Consider the following 20148-nt stretch of genomic DNA (forward strand, 5'->3'; position numbering starts at 1 on the left):
GAAATTGAAATACTGTCATCATGCCATCAGTTCAGGAAAAAACATGTGTGGTAATAATGGGGTGTAGGTGCATTCAACTGTCTGAAGCCAAGGCTAGAGGCAAATCTGATCAGATCAGCAGAGCTAGAAATGTGACAAGCTATCGTTAACATTAGGTGATTGCCCAGTTTCACCGCTGCTTTCTTTAAAAGAACTTGAAATAAAAATGAAATTAAGAACAATCCCTGTGGTATTCACATGCCCTCTGAACAGAGAGAAGCTGTGAGACAAGCAGAGAAGAAGGAAAACACAATTCTTATCTCGCTTGCTGTGCCTGTGTTGTGCTAAAGTAGAATGCAGTATGGAGATTGTTTACCCAAAGTGAGGATGTTTTGTTCCCTTGAGCTATCAGGGCCAAGAAGTGTGTGTGTGTGGGACTGTCACGGGACAGTCAGGAGAGAATCAGAGATGAGTGCTGTTCTGTGCAGTTGTGAGCAAGAGTGAGTGCTTGGTTTAGATAAAATGTACATAGGATATATAATAAAGTAATTCATTAGCCTTCTGATGATGGAGTCAGATGCATCATTCTCCCCTTTGTTGGAGTGTCTTTGATTTACAATAAATCCCACAGCCCAAGTGGACTCTGTGAGCCCTTTCTGCCCTGGGTTCAGACCAGCAACCAAGCCCAGGTGCTGGAGCTGGAGCTGCAGTGCAGCTCCAACAGGGCTGTGTGCCTGTCAGCTGCTCAAGGCACGTGGTGATTGCACCATGGATATTCCCAGCCCAGTGAGTTCCCTTGTTTCCAGCACAGGGCAGCCTGGGACTTGAAGCCATCCCTGGCTCCCAAAATGCCCTGTCCCAGAGGACCTTTGATTTAAAGGGCATCAGCACCTCCTTTTCAACACAGGGCTTTAGGGATACAGCCTAGGAATGGCTTGGCCCAGTTTGGTTTTCTAGCCCTGTGTTGAGTGCAAAGCTGTGCACATGCACAGTCTGCAGGGAGCTCAGTCCCCTCTCCTTTTGGATGGACCAGCTTCCTTCTCCCTTAGTCCCTCAGTTCTCCCTTGAGCCTTGGCAGCAATACCAGCTTACAAGCTCCAGTGACAGGATACTTCTGAGGAGAACAAACAAGTGAATGCCGGGGTTTTAGAACCAAAGGTGCCCATTTTATCACTACAGAGTTCTGACAAAGAGCACTCTGCTCCTGAGCTTTGCAACAGGCTTTGGAGGCCACAAACCTGTCCCTGTTGTCACCACCCATTTCCTCCAGGCAGACCTTTGTGACCATCACTCCATCTCTGTAGTTCCTGACCTGCTGAGAAGTCTGTTCTGGTGCCCTTCATCCCATCTCTGGTGCCAGCAGGACTTCCAGGGGAGGCTCATGCCTCTGGGGTACATTCCTTCGCCACACATGCTGCTCTGGAATGCTAGATGGGTGTCAGGACCTGCCTTCACAGGCCATTAGTGGGAGATCTGGAAGAGCTCCCTGTTCTCCCTGGAACAGTGTCTAGGGCTGAGGTGACCAACACATGATAGACAAAGCAGGCACTGAGTGAATGGAAGAGTGCCTTGTTCACTGCCCAGGCAGTCACAAAGATGGGCTTCATCTGCAAGGGACCCAGCTGAGCCAGCACAGAGCATGCTCAGCTGTTCCATGGGACAGTGCCAGGGCTGGAGCCAGAATTGTGGACACAGAGAGGAAGGAGCTCACTTTGGCAAGAGGGAGAGGTCAGCAGCTTTGGTGTGTGCTCTGGCATTCAGGAGAAAAACCTACCCTGCTTGCCCCACCATGTTTTGGAAGTCTCTGAAAAACTTCCCACCATGGTCACAGAGCAGCCAGACAAAGCCATCACACTTGTATCCTAGGTGGGGGGGGGGGGGGGAGCATAGCAGTGGGAGGACAAGAGGACATCCAGGTTGTCCCACCTGGCCATGGAGGCTTAAAGGCACTGGCAGCTAATGTCTGTCAGATCCCTCTGAGTCTTTGAAGAGCCCTGCTTCTGGATTTCCTGCCCAGTAGAAGTAAAGGAACCACTGGCAACACAATCACCTTGAGTTAGATGTTTCCTACCCTCTTTGGCTCAGTCCTCTGGGGATGTTTGTGGTTTTGCATCTTGCAGGCTCTCTTCTCCTCACTGTCATGGATTCTGACCCACTGCACCAAGATGTGCTGTTTTTAGTGTGGGGTACCTTTCTGTGCCTCAGTTGCCAAACACTTTCTTGTGCCTTTTGTGAAAGCAACTGACAATACCTGTGACCTCTCCTACATTTCAGTGGAGCAAAGAACAGCTTCACCAAACCACAGCCTGGATCTCACCTTTTGTCATTATCTACAGCTCCAGCTTCAGGGGACACAGTCCCTTCCTTCCTTCTTCCTTCCTTCCTTCCTTCCTTCCTTCCTTCCTTCTTCCTTCCTTCCTTCTTCCTCCTTCCTCCTTCCTTCCTTCCTCTTCCTTCCTCCTTCCTTCCTTCCTTCTTCCTTCCTTCCTTCCTTCCTTCCTTCCTTCCTTCCTTCCTTCCGCCCTTCCGCGCCTTCCGCGCCTTCCGCGCCTTCCGCGCCTTCCGCGCCTTCCGCGCCTTCCGCGCCTTCCTGTCCGCGCCTTCCTTCCTTCCTTCCTTCCGCGCCTTCCTTCCTTCCGCGCCTTCCTTCCTTCCCGCCTTCCTTCCTTTCCGCGCCTTCCTTCCTTCCTTCCGCGCCTTCCTTCCTTCCTTCCTCTGCGCCTTCCGCATCCTTCCTTCCTTCCTTCCTTCCTTCCTTCCTTCCTTCCTTCCTTCCTTCCTTCTCCTTCCTTCCTTCCTTCCTTCCTCCTTCCTTCCTCCCTTCCTTTCCTTCCTTCTTCCGTTCCTTGCCTCCTTCCTCCTTCCTTCCTTCCTTCCTTCCTTCCTTCCGTCTTCCTTCCTTCCTTCCTTCCTTCCTTCCTCCTTCCTTCCTTCCTTCCTTCCTTCCTTCCTTCCGTCGTCCTTCCTTCCTTCCTTCCTTCCCTCCTTCCCTCCTTCCCTCCTTCCCTCCTTCCCTCCCTCCCTCCCTCCTTCCCCCTCCTTCCTTCCCGCCTTCCCCTCCTTCCCTCCTCCCTCCCTTCCTTCCTTCCTTCCTTTCCTTCCTTTCCTTCCTTCCCCAGCTTTCATTTCCATTTTAAACATTACATGGGGCAGTGAAGTTTTCTGCTTCTATGGTTATCCCAGAAAGGACAACTTCACCTTTTTGTTCCTATCTCTGAGCAAGGAGATACCAAAGACCTTGCAAGCCACATGTACCACTTTTTTTTTTCCTCTTTAAATAGAGCTTTTCTTTGAATTTTGAAAAACTGCTTTTATTTTTTGAAACTAGAACATTTCTCTTCAGAGAAACGCTGCTTGAAGTTACCCCCATACCCACTCAGTCTCTTGCAAATTCAGAATCCAGTGAAATTCAGAAAATGACTCATTCTGGGTTTTGCTTTTGATTTGCTGATGTCTTTCTCTACTTTTTCACACTGTGTTTTCCAAATACAATCCACTAAGGATTGTCTTGTTTTCCCTGTAGGTTCCACCCCAGTTCTGCACAGCAGGATACAGAGCTTGAACCACTTTCCCAAGTTTGTAATCTTTCAAGTCACCACATGGTCAGGATGACCAGTGAGACATTTTATTTCTCCCTTTGAGGCCTCTGACTTAAAGATCCCACAGACCTTTCAATATTCCTTGACCTTAGAAGTCTCAAAGCCCTCCCAAATGATACAAAGGAGATTCCTCAGGTTTTTTTTTTTCTAATTTTTCATTGTGTGTACAAAGGCAGCTTGTGGCAGAACCTGCAGGTCAGTGCTTCCACCAGGCATAGGCATGAGAGAAAAGATGCTCTGTGATTCAGTCTGGGAGGGCCTTCTCCAGCTGGTAAGCAGTGAGGAGGAATAAACAGAGCTGAGGGACTTTCGTACATACCCTTTGCTTATTTCAAAGGTGATGTGCTTGCAGTCACTTTTCATATGCAGGTTTTCATTTTGGAACTACTGATGCTGTGGGGAATACCACACAGCACACGTGGCCATGAGTATGACAATGTTTGTTGTTAGACTCCCAAGTTCACAGAGAAAATCTTTCAGATGGGGCTCACTTTTCAAGGACAGAAAACCCTCACCCACCTCACCAAGTGGGCAGACAAACAGTGCCTGTGTTCACCAACAGGCTCAGTGTGCAAGAGGCAGCCTACAGCAGGTCAAGAACACACTCCTGCTTTATTGCCAGAGCTCCAGGGGAAGAGCTACCATTTCTTATGTCCTTCTCTGTAGTGATAAATAGACACTGAAGCAAATTCATGTGGCTCTCAGAATCCACAGATATCACACCACTTTTTGAAAAACAGATTTCACCACTACAAATGAAAACACTATATCCAGAGCACTGGCATCTGTGGAAGCAGAACTATTTCTTCACATGGAGTAAACAAGTTTTTACACACCAAATTAATTCCTTGCTCCAGAGCTGGACCTGGGGGGCCAAAGCAACCCAGGCTGATGCTGGCTCGGTGCAAACCCAGCAGAGGTTTTGGCAAGGCTTCCCCACGCAGTGCCTGAACTGCGGTGCTTGAAGGGATTCCATTGAGGCACAGCAGGGATTTCATGCTTTCCCTCTGGCTCCTCACACACACCTCCTGTCTTTGAAGGCAGCCCCTCTTCCCACAGGCCACAATGGGGGGGAATGAACCCTCCAGCTGCTGCCACAGCACTGCCCAGGGACACTAAGCCAGGTGTCAGGAGTGTGCTCCCACGGGTGCCATATGGAGGGAGCTCAGCATCCCTTGGAAGGGTCCTGGCCCCTCCTGTGGAAGGGGACTGGGAGCAGGATCTGGCAGGCAGCCAGTGAATGCCTGTGGAAATCATGGTGAAACAAGAGCCCAGAATAGGTTTGCCATCTGGGACAGGCTAAGACATTACTCTGGATCCAGGCCATAGGCCTGGCTTCTTCCATGTGGGAGTGGAAGAACTGCAGGAGGAATAAGAACTGCAAAGGAAAATAAGTCTAGAGAAAATATCTGAATGAGAAGATCTTCTCCAATAGGCAGGGGACCAAGGTAGGGAAAGTATGAAAAGATGGGAAGCTTATTGCTCCTGTCACACCATCCCTGTTTAGACTGGGAGTGGAAGAAGAAAGAAAGGGCGTTCCCTTAAAAAATATAATTGAGTGAGACATAAATCAAGAGTAAGTTTACTGGAGTAAATTAAGGTTGGCTGCTGTGAAGAGTGAGGAAGTGAAAACCTTTGGTTGGCTGCCCAAGGGAAGGGAGGAGAGGAGATAAGATATGAGGAAGGTGATGAAAGGGATGCAGAAGCACTGAAATGTGAACAGGTTATAGCTGATAAAACATTATGCTCTAGGTTCTACTTTTCCCATTCCAGTGGCTTGGAAGTGTGAGACAGAGCTGACAAAAGAGCCTGCAACAAAGAGACAGAGACACCAGGACCACTTTTCAGTTATAAGCTTTTTCTTTTTTAGAATTCAAGCTTACACAGTTATCTATGCCCACTATATTCATAATTACATTTTAATATCTGCATACAAAAGCTATGTAAAAATTATTTTCTTCCCCAAATATACAAATTTTCTCTTTAGATAGTTTAAAACATTTGTGATCACAGATTTTTTTTTTTAATATATTTTAGGCTGAAAAAATATTACCAATCTAGCATAACTCTTAACACTGTTTGCAAAAAAATACATCATCCAAGGTACTTTGTTTTTTACTGTATGGTGTAATGTTTGCCTTACCCTCAGGGCATGAAACTGATATAAAAAAATAAACCAAGTAAGTAAAACCCACAAACCTCATAGACAAAGTAGTAAGTCCTCCCAACTGACTTCATAAAAACAAATAAACAACCCAAACCAACCTGCTCTTCAAAAAAACTATGAATGACTAATTTGATGTATTTATGAGCAAACTCAAACTGTAGAGTGCTAAGGAAGTAGGAAAAGAGAAAAAGAAATTACAGTATGTCAGCTAGTTCATGCCCTGATACTATCTTTACCAACATTAAATGTGTAATTAAATAAAGTGTCTTTTAATGTTTTACATTGTGCTCAGTAATTTACATAAATTTAATCCACACCTGGGTGCTGATGTAGATTTACATTTGATTGTCTTGTGCATAAACAAGGTTAGCTTTTAAAGAAGGTAAACTGTGCAATGGACAGTCACAAACAACTTATTACCTGCACAATATTGCTTTTTGAAGGCGACATCAGTCAATGTGGATACACACAAATAATGCATACTCTTTGCGTTTGCTAACATCTATACTAAAACGTTGTGATAAGGCCAAACCTTTTTTTTTTTTAATTTTGTTTTTAATTTTAAAGCAAAAATATACCATAGTAAAAAAAAACCAAACAAACAAACCAAAAACGTGCTCACACCGTTTTGAGTCTTTAAGTGGAAAATAAATCTCTATCACACTAGAATATAATTCTCTCTATAAAATTTAAATACAGATCACTTCATTACTATATCAAAATGAAAACGTCTGGCAATCTTTTCCAGATGGTCACAATAACAAGACACATTAAGAGGTTCTGTTGCCTCTTCCTTTGTGAAAGGATAAATGTTGAACACTTTCAATTGCTCTCACAGTGAGAGGAAAACGTTCCTTGGTTGAGGATTTTGATTCTGTCAATGAAAAAGGTTTAGCCTTAGGAATGCTGGCTACATCTCAAAACTGTAAGACTGATTTTTAAAATTTATGATTCATGCAGCAAGAAGTCAATATGACACATACAGATTAGAGTTCCATAGCATAAAAATACATCACTAGCAATGACATGCTCTGCTTGTGATTAACAGCCCTCTCTTGGCAGATTTCTGATATAAATGGTCTTTCTGGACAGTTTTTTCCTCTTTCTGATACCTGCCTCTGAAGAAGCAAGCAGTCTGCTCAAAGATGATTTTGGACCTGGGAGGTCTAACTCTAAGGTCTACGTTTTGGCAGAATGTAAACAAAAACCATTAGCACACACTATATATGTTATAATAAATATCACAACTTAACTGAGATTACACATGAAATGAGTATCTAAATGCACATGTTACTCAGGGCAATACCATGAATGGTGACTATCAGGTTTGACAGGAAAAGCCTTCCGGGTGAGACCCACACGTAGACCACAAAGCAAACACGAGAGCCATGTGGCACCAGCAGAAACAAGACTCTGGACTGCACTGGAAAGCACAAGCTTGTGATTTCACTCAGAAGGCCAGTAACTGCAAAGGGTGCTGACTGTGGCATTGGTGTCTGCCACTGAGGTGGTCAGTCCAGGGCTCAATCCCACAATGGCTTGAGATCACTGATATTTAGAAGTACGTCTTTGCGGAGCTAAGGTCAGTTAGTTTTGCTCTCCTGATCACATAAATCAGAAGTCATACTGAGGAAAGTAAAGGAAATGAGACGAAGTAAGACTGGTAGGAGATCAGGAGGCCATTAGATGTCAGTTCATCATATGAGCTTGGCCTTAGTTTCCAGTTAGGGAATACTACTAACTCAGTTTGTTAATTAGTGCCAGACTCCAACTTAACCTGAAAAGCTAGAAAAACATGTTGATGTATGTCCTTTCTGCTTAGAGCACTGCCAGAACTGTCTAAGTCGGTTGCCTGATTTTAGGCACTTCAGTCCATCTGCAATCACCTAAGGAAGGAGGCCTGATTTTCTGAACTCTAAGCATAGCTCCAAACTGCATTGGTATTTAGGAGCATGAAGAGATGTGATGCTTCCTCTCCTGGGTCTCACCTGCAGCACAGTCAAAAGCTTGAATGCCTACTCAAGCTCACATTAAGCAAACAGGTGAAGTACTTGCACTGGTGTCAGGAGGAATTCCATGCTCAGATCCATGGCAGAACAGGGTTTAGAAAGACATGCACATTTCTCTTTTCTTTGCAAGCCATAGGCACCGATGCTTTTCATGTATTTGACATATATTTGTAGCTTTATAGATTTCTGATACATGGCTGTAGCTCCAAGTAAAGTACTTTTCCTACCCCTTTTCCCCTACATTTTAGATCAATAAGATAACCTCTAAGACATATTATGCTACATTCCTGAAATATTATGTAGTCTTGCCTCTTTAGCCAAGGATGTCTTATTTCCTTTTACCATGTATCCTCGACGGGACTAGAAACTCAGGAGGGGCTCCAAATGGGCAGAAAAAAAAGGGGGGATTACTTAACTAAATGCTCTTCTAATTGGACACTGTTGTTGAATATACTAATTTATTAAACTTATAAAATTGCAGAAATTCTCTATCACCTCTGCATTTTGCTATATTTGTACCTGGAGGCCTCCAATTCTTCTTTTATATTCCTTGCTGTATTAATATGGTCTTGTTTTGTTTCTAGATTGTGAAGGCATCAGTGCAAGTAAGGGATGCTTTTCTGAGTTCCCTACTACATGATGTAAGTCCCCCAACAAGTCACCCCAAATCACCTGTCCAAAAATCCAGTTTCTGACTCTTTGCCCCCAAGACAGTGCTCTACAAGGAATTTGGATAGAGATGTTGTTTAGACACACACTTTAAGATGGAGCCAACACAGCCAGCAAAAGAGGTTTTATGCCAAATATTTAAGAATTTATCTCCAATGGTATGTCTTCACTGCTACCTGCAGAAAAACTCCTACACATCCCAATGTGTTTTGTGTTCTGACAAAAAAAACCCTAAGTGATAACATTAGTGCTCACAGCTCATCACAGGTGCATATGGTATCAAACAACAGAGAGAACAAGATTCCACATCCCTAAAAATGTGCCAAATAGCACTCCAAATGCTTTATCAATGATGTAGGGAAAGAAGGGTAGAAAGAGTTTAACTCCTGACACACATATATCATGTTCCATCTATTAGTTTTCCTGAGTATCCTGTTTTTATGAGGGGATAAGCCCATAACCTATGGGGTCAGATATGGGCCATGAGCTTTGAAAGTCAACACATCCACTCTAACAATGCCCACAACTTGCTGGGCAAATGGGTCAATAAATAGTGGAGAAAGAAACTGGTACAAATCAATGCAAAACATGACAGAATGTAGGGTATGAGGCAGTGCAAAAAACATGAACTAAATCTCTGGTTCCCAGGAAGAAGAGAAAGATGTTTTAGAAGTGTCATACAAATTCAGAGGATGGTTTAATATCAAGTTTATAAAACCCAGGGACAACATCCCTGAATGGAGATGGTGACAGAGAGGAACCTCTACCTACAATGTCCTCATCACTGGCCTCCAAACATTCCAGGACTGTGTGTACTGGCTTGCAGACTTCGGCAGCAGGACATTTTGTCATTGCTCAGTTTGGTTCCTGCTAGTGCAGTTAGTGGAAATAAATTAAAAGAATCAAGAGAGCATCTAGCCTAATGAAACACATACAGACATACCTGTAGGGAGGGAGAACTCAGCTGATCCACATGCACACACACACACAGGGCAGAGTCAGAGAAAGAGAGAGAGAGAGAAGATAAAAGTACGGAAATATGTTTAAGACACCTGCTGAAGATTTGTAATTATATATATATAAAATTATATATATAGGTGCATATAAACTTTATATATATAAAACAAAGGATTACTGCTGAGCAACACTATTTGTATTCCTGGGATAAAGCTCTACAGTCTTGAGTGTTGTTAATAACACAGTTGGTTTCTGTCCTATCTGAAGGTCACCTCATTTGTTTCATTCTCCTTGTCGTCATTCCATGAGCTCTCATATCCCTGAATAACTCTGAGACACTGTCTGCTATCCTGACAGAGAGCCTTCTCCCTCAGAGTGATGGATTTTACACACACCTCAGAAAAAGCAGACCCCTCCACTATCAGGAGCACCTCAGAGAATCAAACTTCTGTCCTCACTCCAACAAACCTTCCAGTAAAGTTACCTGGAGTCCAAATTTAGAAACTGAAGATCTTAATATCTTATACACATGGGGAAAAAAAAAAGACTCAGTCCCTTCTAACACTGCATTATTTTAAGTACTTGATTTATGGGGCACAGTTAAACTGCATCTGCTGGAAAAAACCTCAGAGAATGGTGGGATCATAATGATGATGAAGATTCTAGATCATTGTCGTAATTGTTACAATAGAAACCATGACAAAGACCAGAAATTTTGTACTATGAATTGGTCAGCTGTACCCTGCAAAAGGAGTAATACAAGACAGAATTGTCAGGGTCAAATTAACAATAGCTGTTTCAACTTGAAGGCAAATTAATTTTTCTGCCACTTCAATCTCTCTCCTCTATTTTCCAGGCAATGATGGGTGTGAGCTGGTGACCACGCAAATGCTGGTGAATGAGATTGGTCTGTTCGTATTTTCACTGGTAAGCTGTCAAAGCACTCACATCAAAGGACTGAAGAACAAATTGCAATAGTCACAAGTACCCGCATTAAAGGGATGTTTTCATCCATGTGTATACAACTGCCCCCCAGCAACCCCAAAAGAAAACTCAAACAAAACCCCAGCCCCATCTCAAGAAACAGAAGACCACGAAAGAAGAAGAACAAACAGGTGAGAAGAGCTGGGCAACGGGATGAAATGACAGCCAGTAGTGCGACGGGGGTGTGGAGAACCACTTCAGTCTCTCTAATCCTCAAACACTTCCAGGAACAACGGAGGGAACAGTTCTGTGGGGCACTCCACCTTCATGTGCAGGAAGCGGCTGGCATGGCAGGCTCCGATCATTCGCAGGTCTGTCACTTTCATCAGCAGTTTTGGCCAAAAGTGTGCAACATGGTGTTTTCTGTAATTAATGTAGTGTTCAAATGCCAGGAGGAAACCCTCTTGACACTTTTCTATTCTCTCGACGCAAACAAGGCCTGGGCGATCTGTAGATACAAAGCAGTAGAATTATCATTCTTACATATTCGCTTTAACAAATGCCTGATCATAAATCAGGAAAAATAGGATGATTCTGATGCTAGGAAAGAAAGGAGAGAGACAGGGGACATTTGTGGCTCTGCCACAAACTTCTTTCACTCCAGCCAACTCACTTGCTAGTACTATGCCTGTTAAAAGAAGAAAATCCTTCCTTTCTTCATCCAGTGCCTGCTTTGCTCACTTACACACACTTACACAGAGTGTAGCCGTTTGGGAAGTGTTTCCTTACAGTGATTAGAACATCAGATCCCTGATTTCAGCTAAGGCTTCTATCTACATTTTTCTGTAAAACAACTAACGAAGAAACAAACAAAAAAAAATCCTTGTCAGATATCTAAATTACAGTTCCTTTCTATCTGGCTTTCTACAATCTGACTAATGGTTTGATCATGCTTTGATTCCAGGTGAGCTGTTATGGAGCACCAAGGAACAACAAAGGCTAAAAATCTGGCTGTCTCAACTGGCACCCAGATGAGGACTGGAAAAACCCCTTTCACATCACTTCTCAGGAGACACCTCTGGGAAAGCAGGTCATTTTTTAATTGCCTTTTGAAAACCCTGCTCCAGTATCAGTGTGTAGGGACCTAAAAAGAAATAAAAATGTTTTGATTGGGAAAATGAAGTGCTGTGTTGTGATTAATGTGGAAACCTTAACCTTTTTATCTCAGGTGCAGTTAATGCTTGTAAATCACTGATTGTGTATTGTTATTCAGTGCCCAATCTTCAAAGCCATCTTAAAATAAAATCTTGCCAGATCTGCCACTGCCCAAGAATGGAATTTCCTCTTTGGGCTGGCACAATCACTGGAAGCATATATGAAAACATACTCAAATTGAGAAGTTTAAAAACTCTTTGGAAATCATAGGAAGTTGTCTGTGCTGCTTTTGTATCAAGACCAGTTGTAAATGGTCCCAGGGCAGGGAAGCAGCACAGCTTGTAAATGCCCATTAGGAGGCAGTGGTGCTGTTAATTAGGAAAACAAGAGGGCAAGTCAAACTAAACATATGAGACTGGTGGAAATGTGTATGAACGCCCAATGCATAACATTCCTTGGGGGAAGAGGGAACTTATAATAAGGACCACTGTTGATAAATTATCCATTTTTCATTTAAGCCAAACTGGCTCAGAATCAAAACTGATTTCTTCTTGATGATCATCCCTGGCTCATTCCTAAGTACCAAACTGAGCAAGGTGTGTTACCAAAACCCGTTTTATGTCCAACTCTCTGAACACCCTGAATTTTTTTCCTAGCGCTCACCAAAATCAGTCAGTGGGGGTTTGAGAGAAAATTTCTCTCGCATTACTCTAGTCAGCACTACAAGATCTAGCCCACCTTATTTCTTTTACAAAGAGGCTTGTCACAAAGGCCAAAGAGTTTCAAAATTGCTTGGATCCCAATATATTTCTCTTCTTACCTGATGACATGAGCAGAACAGCCTGAAGAAGGGCAACCTCGGTGTCATCCAGATTAAACGAAGAAAGAGACATGCCCAGGTCAAAAATGGCATCAGACACTACGCCAAGACCCCCATTTTTCAGCTGGCCCCTTGTCACCGCCATCTCCCCATTTAGTGTTAAAGTCTCACTCTCGGGGTCATAGCGAACTGCTGCTCGGAGGGACATGATCTCCATACAGCAGCCTTTCAGAAGGATGATCTGGTCTTCACATGGCAGCTGTAGTAATTATAAACGGAAAAGAAAAATTCATGTTTGTCAGACTGCAGCTACAGTAGATCCATGAGCATGAAGTTGCAGTTCCCAGCCCAGGGCACTGCCCTGCATAGTGCAGTTCTCCTCCAAACACGCTGCTCTGCAAAACTCCCAGGATCTGTGTTCCTGCCTCCAGGAACTGCCAGCAGGTTAACATTCCCTGGTTAGCATCTCCACACACCCTTGGGAAATCTAGCAATAACACAGCTGTTGGCTCCCTCAGCTTACAACCTATCATAGCAGAATAAACTATAATTTGGGCTGGTGCAGACCTCAGCCATCCCAGTTAAATTCACTACCAGCCATACTTATTTCTTACCTGACCAGAGGAAAGGAAAGACATTTGGGAGGGTCTGTAAGAGTGGACTGTGTTTTAAACAAATATTTATATCTAGAGGATATACCTCAATCAGTGGAGCAGGAATTCTCATGGCCCTTTTTAACAACAGAGAATTTATTATTCTAGATTTAATCTAGTAAGGCTGTTCTCCCTGAGCTCCCTACACTATTGCTGGACAGCCAGAAAATCTATGGTATAGCTACAGCTTTTATGCTGATGCATAAACTGTGATCTTCAGGGCATGACTTTTCCATGCCATTAACAAAGGCAAGCTGTCCAAAGGTTCTGTACTTAGAGTATAACCAGGATGCTGACATGTGAGCAGAATGTGTTCTATAAAGCATGTCCTTATGTTTTCATAGGTTATTCAACTATAACAAAACCCACCAAGACAGTTTTGAGACTGTAAGCGAACAGCAAGTGTCCCACATATGAAAGAGCAACACACTTCTACTTGGTTTAGAAGGAGGCAAAAAGCCATTTATTTTTGATTTATATAAAATTATTATATTTACCTGTTTTGCAATTCAAAAATAAAACCCCCTTGAACTATAGGTTTACATGGCAACGGTGTACTTGCAAAGCAAGTGCACTGATTTGGTGGGAAATGATGCAGAGCTACCTAATGCAAGTGGAAAGCAGCTCCCTGTTAGAGAAGAGTTTTAAGCACAGAGCTAGCCATGGTCAGGAAAATGAGTTGAGTCATGCAGCTACTTTTCCAGCACTGACAGCTTCAGGCGTGAAGTGTTCAATACACAAGAAAATTGACTCATCCTGTTCAGAGCAAATCAGTTTCTCTACAGATGACCCTCAGCTCAGCAGCAGTGTGGGGAAGACTGCACAGGCACAGCAGCAGTCTTGCTACCCAAAGACAATTCCACTGTTTGGCAGCAGAGACTGAAGTAGGGAAAGAAATAGAGTTTAAAAATAAAATTAAAATGAGAATAGACATGTGAAAGGAACCATGAAGACACACTGGAAAAAACAATGGAAGTGAAAAAAAGAACATGAAAGAAAGGCAGAGAGAAGGGACAAGAAAAGAGAAATGAAAAAAACACCAAACCTCTAAATAGAAGGAAGAACAGTAGAAAAGAAATAGGTAACAGTAGAGAAGATATTTTGTGATGCTTCAGCTGTTTTATTAGTGAGCCATGAAACTAATGAGGATTCTTTGTACTTGATCCTTCTTAAACCTTCTTTATGGTAGTGGCAGTCTATGCCTGTCTTTTACCTGCTTTTCTAATTCTGAAGGATACATGGGACACCTGTTTCACACATGCCAAGCCTCAGGTCTTATCTGCCAGTAGCAGGAGTTACTAGAGACAGGAGGCATGAACATCAGTTCTGCTCCCAGCTGTGCAGATTTTAATGCTACCTACATTCATCACTTGAGCGTTGCTACCAGAGCATCTTCCAGTAGCAGGATGGAAGTCAATAAATGTGACTGAAACTCTGCCATGTGTTGTCCTTTCCTCTCTCTCTGCAGGGAGAAAAGGCACAAGGCAGGAACCTGAAGTGCTCACCTCTGCAGTACATGTGCAATGCAGCACCGTGGAACTGAGCTGAGCTGAGTGACCTCAGAGTATTCACACAGCTTCACCCACTGTGGAACCACTGATGCCTTGACACTTAAAACTCACATTAAACTTATTACATTCTCCTCAATCTTCATCTTCTAAGCAGAAAGAAAAGCAGGACAGAAACAACAGGAGAAATGCTGAGAAGGAAATCAAGTTTTCCTTATACTTTGATTAGTCTGGGATTGGATACTTGGTTTGAGGCAGGGGCCAATGGGTGCACATAAACTAAGCTGGGCACTCACAGTGCTTTGCTGGCTTCTACATGTGTCCAAAGATGTGATAAAGAAGGAAAAGTAGCCTAATGAGAATATAAGTGGCCCTGGATGTTCCCTGTCATGTCCCTCTTTCACAGAGATTTACTGCATTCTCAGACAGCTTCTGGAATTATGAACTGAGTTAATGTTTAAATGCTCTCCAGGTCCTGTGGAAGAAAGAAGTGTTTTTTTCCTGTAAAAAAATCTACAGCCCACACAGTGTTGCTTCTAAGAAAAAAGATATGGGTTAAAAATCATAATGGAAACAAAGTTAACAGGAGGGTGCCCCTTCAGAAAGGAGTAAACATTTGTAATTTTCTTCATGCTACAGTAAGCGCTATATGACAATTCAGAGGACAGCTGTCCTACTCCTTTGTGTTTAGGAGGAGTTGTCCCTCACCCAGCCATCAGATCTTGCTGTATATGGGCAGGTGTCAGGTTTACACAGTGGCTCAGCTGTAAACAAAGCCTGTCCAGCTGAGCCACATAACATACAGAGGTCATGCTCAATGATGCCTTGACTTCTTCATCCATGCTTCCTGCCTAGCTCTGACACAAGTGGGTCCATGGCAGCCAGGAGGGGTAGGAGATGTCAGATGGACACTGAAGTCTGGGTGTGACTGGCAGAGCTTTCTAAATTGGAAAGACTACCTTGGTATGTCACTGCAATTTCCCACCAACAAATGCCAGATCAGAGGTGACAAATTCCCTCAGACACTAAAATGCTCATGATCTATGGACATATTCCTAGTATTTTAAAATCTTCATGCTTGGCTACTATTTCATGCTTCCTTGACTGATGGCACCAATGAAGAGGCTAACCAGGGTGAGATATTTACACTTTGACTACTATTGATATTTACCTCTTCTTGTCCTGTACTTGCCAGAGAACATATACAGCTCTCCCTGACTGTCTTTTAAAAAAAGCTGCCCGCCACAGAAGAGTAAAATTTGATGGCTGCCTTACCCTTCCTTTCTGGTAGGGTGTTGACCTCAAAGGATGAAATGGAAGGTGTTCCTGCCCATGGCAAGGGGGTTGGAACCAGATGATTTTTAAGGTCCCTTCCAACCCAAACCTTTCTATGATTCAATGAAACTTATTTAGATTATTAAGACTGAAATATTATTTCAGGCTGCAGTTCTGATACCATTTATTAAATTGGAGGAAAAGAAATATAATCAGGCATTGCATCTGGTCCTTCAATAAAATGATACCTTGGCACAAATGAGATCAGCATAAGGCCTCTGTATTCCTTATGTGCAACCAGGCCTTTGAGTCCATTTACTGTATATTTACATATGAGAATCTACTTGGAATGACAATCCGTTGCTTTCAAAGACTCTTTTATGTACAACCTCCCCATTCAGAAGAACCAAGCCTAGAGAATCCAAGGAGGCAAGTGCCACACCTGGACAGGGGTGCTTTTCTGAATTTCAAGAATTTTTTACTGTCTAGACCCAACTCTACAATACCGTACCTGCCAAGGAACCAGAAGATACATAGGGAACCATGTGCTGGAAGATATTATTAAACATATCAGCAATGCTTCTAGACAGTATCTTTTTGTTAATTTGGTTTGTTCAAGGCCACCTCTAAAGACATATCTGAGTTCCTAATGAACCACAATGACTTCCAGATTAACAAACTCAGGATTTCAGTAATCACAGGAAAAAGAAAATTCATGAAAATACAGATTATTTTAGTCCCATTGATTTTGAGTGCCTTAATTTTTTAATTTTAGACACATTGAATTTTTAAGTTCCATGCCAGAGTATTTTGAGTAGTTTTTAACAACAGGCATATAAATGAGGAGTGCAAGAAAGTCTTCTTACCTCACAAAACATAGGCAACTTTTTGGCAAAATCCACCACTCTTGTAATCGCTGGTGTGATAATTTTTGTAAACTGGCTGAAGGCTTCTAAATCCACTTTCCCACCTTCTGGGGCATTAACTATTGGTGCCTGCCCAATATCTTCTGGCTAAGGATATAAACAAAGACATTTAAAGGAGCAGTCTGTCTTAGAGCAACTATTTTATACTCCAAAAAGTCCTGCTTGGTATGGAAGAGATGCTAAAATGAAAAGCAACACTATTTGCTTTATAAGTGAAGTCTGTTTACGTCACAAAATGTGAATTCATTGGTAAGGCGTACAAATCTGTGAACTCATTTTCATTGCGAAAGAGGTGACTGCACAGAAAAATGGGTGACTGGTATGCTTCTACCCATTCTTTGTGGACAGCTGGACTGTTGTGCACACAGAGTCTTCCTTGTGTCTGGATCTATGTATTTTAAGGGTGCAGCACATGCATCTTTTGCTTAAAGACAAAGGCACGTTTTTCCTTACAGGAAAGCTCTCAGCTGAAAGCTCTCAAGTTTCCCTAAAAGCAAAGAGAGTTGAGGAGACATGTGACCCCTGAGAAGGTGCTGCAAGTTTTGCAGATTTAGGCTCTTTACCAGCTCAAAACTCAGAAAGTCTCCCCAAAAGAGATTGCCAGGTATCATAACCCTCCCTGCTCCCAGGCAATTGCCAAGGCCAGTTTCCAAAAGGTTAAAACAACTTATGTGCAAAGCTAAAATAACTTATGAGCAAGAAAGAACAGGCTAACCTAAAGGTACCCCGGATAATGTAAATGGAATTTGAACTCATCTCTGCAAAATTTTGGGTGAAAATTGCTTGTTGCATGATTTCAGCTCAAGGCTTCTCCAAATGAAAAACAAATCATATTTTGAGGATTTCAATAGGGATATACAATGAAATAGTTTCAAGCAGAATCTGTAATGAGTGTTTTTTATTCCAACTGCACTTGAACTTGTTCACCTGGTATTTATGTAGCTGGCCAATGTTACCATGTATTTTAAAAACAGGCACATCAAAGCTGTTTTTTTTTTTTTAAATGTGGCTTTGCAATTACAAACACCTACCAAACACCATGCAGAGGTTTCATTCTGTTCACATTAAGGTCAAAAAGTAGATAAAATCCAGAGAGACAGACCTTTAAGACTGATGGGCCTTATGACATTTATATAAGACACTGAAACACAGGAGCTGTTGATAGTGCTGTCTGTAATAAAAAACTGTGTTCAACCACTTTTTTTAAAGAAACACATCATAAAAGATCCTTCTGTAACCAATCTGAATCCAAATCTAACTTCTTACAAGAAAAAAACTCAGCAATGTGTGAATAAAGCAAGTACCAATTGTAAAGGAACAATGAAGAAGACTGGGCTCAATTATCTGATGGTTTCTACTAAAAAACTCAAATAAACTCATTTCTAGGCTCTCTCCCTCCCTGAATCTTGGGTAACTAAACCACACGGTCTGTGTGCTCACAATAAACAACATTCACTGCTTCCAAGCAAAAAAAGACCAAATGCTTAAACCCACGCTAACCATTGTTATGGAGAAAAAGGAAGAGCACAGCATTTTCCTGGGAAAAGCAAAGCAAGTCAGGAGAGCCAGCTAAAGCTAACACACTGGAGGGGAGCCCCTTCCACTCAACTCAACAGGACCAGAGGTAAAGTGGACCCCAATGAAGTCCCTGTCATCAAAGAACCAGCCTCAGCCACACAAGGACAGATCCATAGCTCCTGGGGCAGACTGTCAGCTTCTCCTGGTCTTCAACAGCTCATTCCCAACCCCAGCCTCCAGCTCCTTAGGTTTTATCCCAAACCAGCTGATACCTGAAGAACAGCACTCCTGTCTAAGCAACCAAAAGTACTACTGCAGCTGCTTCTTGGTCTGCTCACACCTTGCTCTGCAACACCCCTGGAAAATGCTCTCTTGGTTCTTGCCAGTGATGACTGTGATTTCCTGACTGTAGAGTACTATGAGCACAAGCCATTCATACAGAAAATTAGATGGTGTCGTTGGCATAAACCACCCCCCCCCCCAAAAAAAGGGGGGTTTATTACAAAAGAGATCAGCTGCTCTGAATACATAATTTCTCTTAGCAATTCAACAGTGAGTTGAAATTCCCATGGCGAATTACACAGTAGGAGCCTAGGCTTGCAAAAAAGATGAGTGTGCTCTATCTGATTTAGTATACCCTGACTGTTAAAGACTCCTGTGTATTTCTGAAATTCAGTCTCTAATCCCTCTTTTGTGTGGTACAAGCATTTTGCATTCTGCGCTTATTTCCCTTAAAAATCGATTTAGAAAAATCAAACAAATCCTTTTTTAAGGTTGAGCATCACAAATCACCATTTATTTTCTGACCCTTAGTTATAGGATGAAAATCTAAGTTGTTTTGTAGGCTGCAATCCCAATGGTACAGTGCATGTATCATCCTGTTCTCACTGAAATTAATTTTCCTTGCCTAATATATTTTCATTACTGTATCCACCATCAACCAAAAGAGGCAAAACCCCTGTGTTATTAACCTAAAGTACCAGCTTTCATCTAGAACTTAAACATCATGTAACACTTTCAATATGTTTTATGATAGTCCCTAAAAAGAACAACTAACCCTATATAGAATATATTAAAAAAATACAGTATGCATTATAGACTGCTTCTGTTCTCAATCAGGAGAGAAACAATTTTTCTACTTTTTCTTATCATAGCACAATAAAAGTATCCAGCTGAGTATGCCTTAACATAGCAACACGCTGTTTATCTTTTGAAATACATGGTCTGATCAAACACTGAGGTTCAGGCATGAAAAATGAAGTAATAACTATGCAAAATCATCCTTTTTGCACAAACATCAGTACACTGGCAATAAAATCTCTTTGGGGTTGCAATGCTGGCAAGGCACTGCAGAAGAAACAACAGAACCTGGCTCTAAGAGCAGCGTATAAGGCTAAGGCCCTTACCAGAAATTTCCTTTTCTGCTTCCAGTGGCTTCCTTGTGCATTGGTGGCCACATGTGCTTCAGTAACAATTTTGATGAGCTCCCATTCCTCATCTGTTGGCTCTGGTTTGTGCCCAATGGTTTTCTGCAGCTCTTCCCGACGTCTCTTCTCTCGATTTTCTTCTATCAGCTTCCTCTTTGCCAACCTCTTGCTGTCATCCAACACCACTAGCAGGGGAGAAAACATACAAAAATGGCAGGAAGCTCCTAAGACTGTCAGAACTCTGGTCTTTTTTGTGCCTGAGGTACCAGTTGCTTACAAACACCTGAACTAATCAGTAAGGAAGTACCTTGGCAAGATCCACAGTTGGGACAGTTCTCTTACTTCTCCCTTCAAACTTCGTTTTCTCAGAAGCCTGGAGAGCAAAGAGTGGCTCACCATCCTGGTAATACTTTGTATAGTGCCATTGCCCTCAAGGGGTTGTTCCACCAATAAAAATAATATGTAAAAGATTTGTGAGGTGTACAAGTGCTCCTATAATGGACTTGGAGTAATCCATATTGGGAAAGATGCACTTCTGTTTTCTTTGAAGTCATATCAGTAC

At 42.5% G+C, this 20148-nt stretch overlaps 1 protein-coding gene across 7 annotated transcripts in view; it reads right to left on the minus strand.

Moving 5' to 3' along the window:
- Window positions 1–5415: 5415 nt before the first annotated feature.
- Window positions 5416–20148, minus strand: part of THRB (thyroid hormone receptor beta) — a 154890-nt gene continuing 140157 nt past the window's right edge. For all 7 annotated transcript variants that reach the window (XM_050971657.1, XM_050971658.1, XM_050971660.1 and 4 more), the window contains 4 exons: window positions 19566–19771; window positions 16582–16728; window positions 12280–12538; window positions 5416–10812 (listed from right to left, as the gene is read on the minus strand). In XM_050971657.1, the coding sequence (XP_050827614.1) occupies window positions 10571–10812; window positions 12280–12538; window positions 16582–16728; window positions 19566–19771 (854 nt within the window). In that variant the 3' untranslated portion in view covers window positions 5416–10570. The remainder of the gene's footprint in view (window positions 10813–12279; window positions 12539–16581; window positions 16729–19565; window positions 19772–20148) is intronic.

This window comes from Serinus canaria, chromosome 2 (assembly GCF_022539315.1).
Source record: "Serinus canaria isolate serCan28SL12 chromosome 2, serCan2020, whole genome shotgun sequence".
Taxonomy (NCBI): domain Eukaryota; kingdom Metazoa; phylum Chordata; class Aves; order Passeriformes; family Fringillidae; genus Serinus; species Serinus canaria.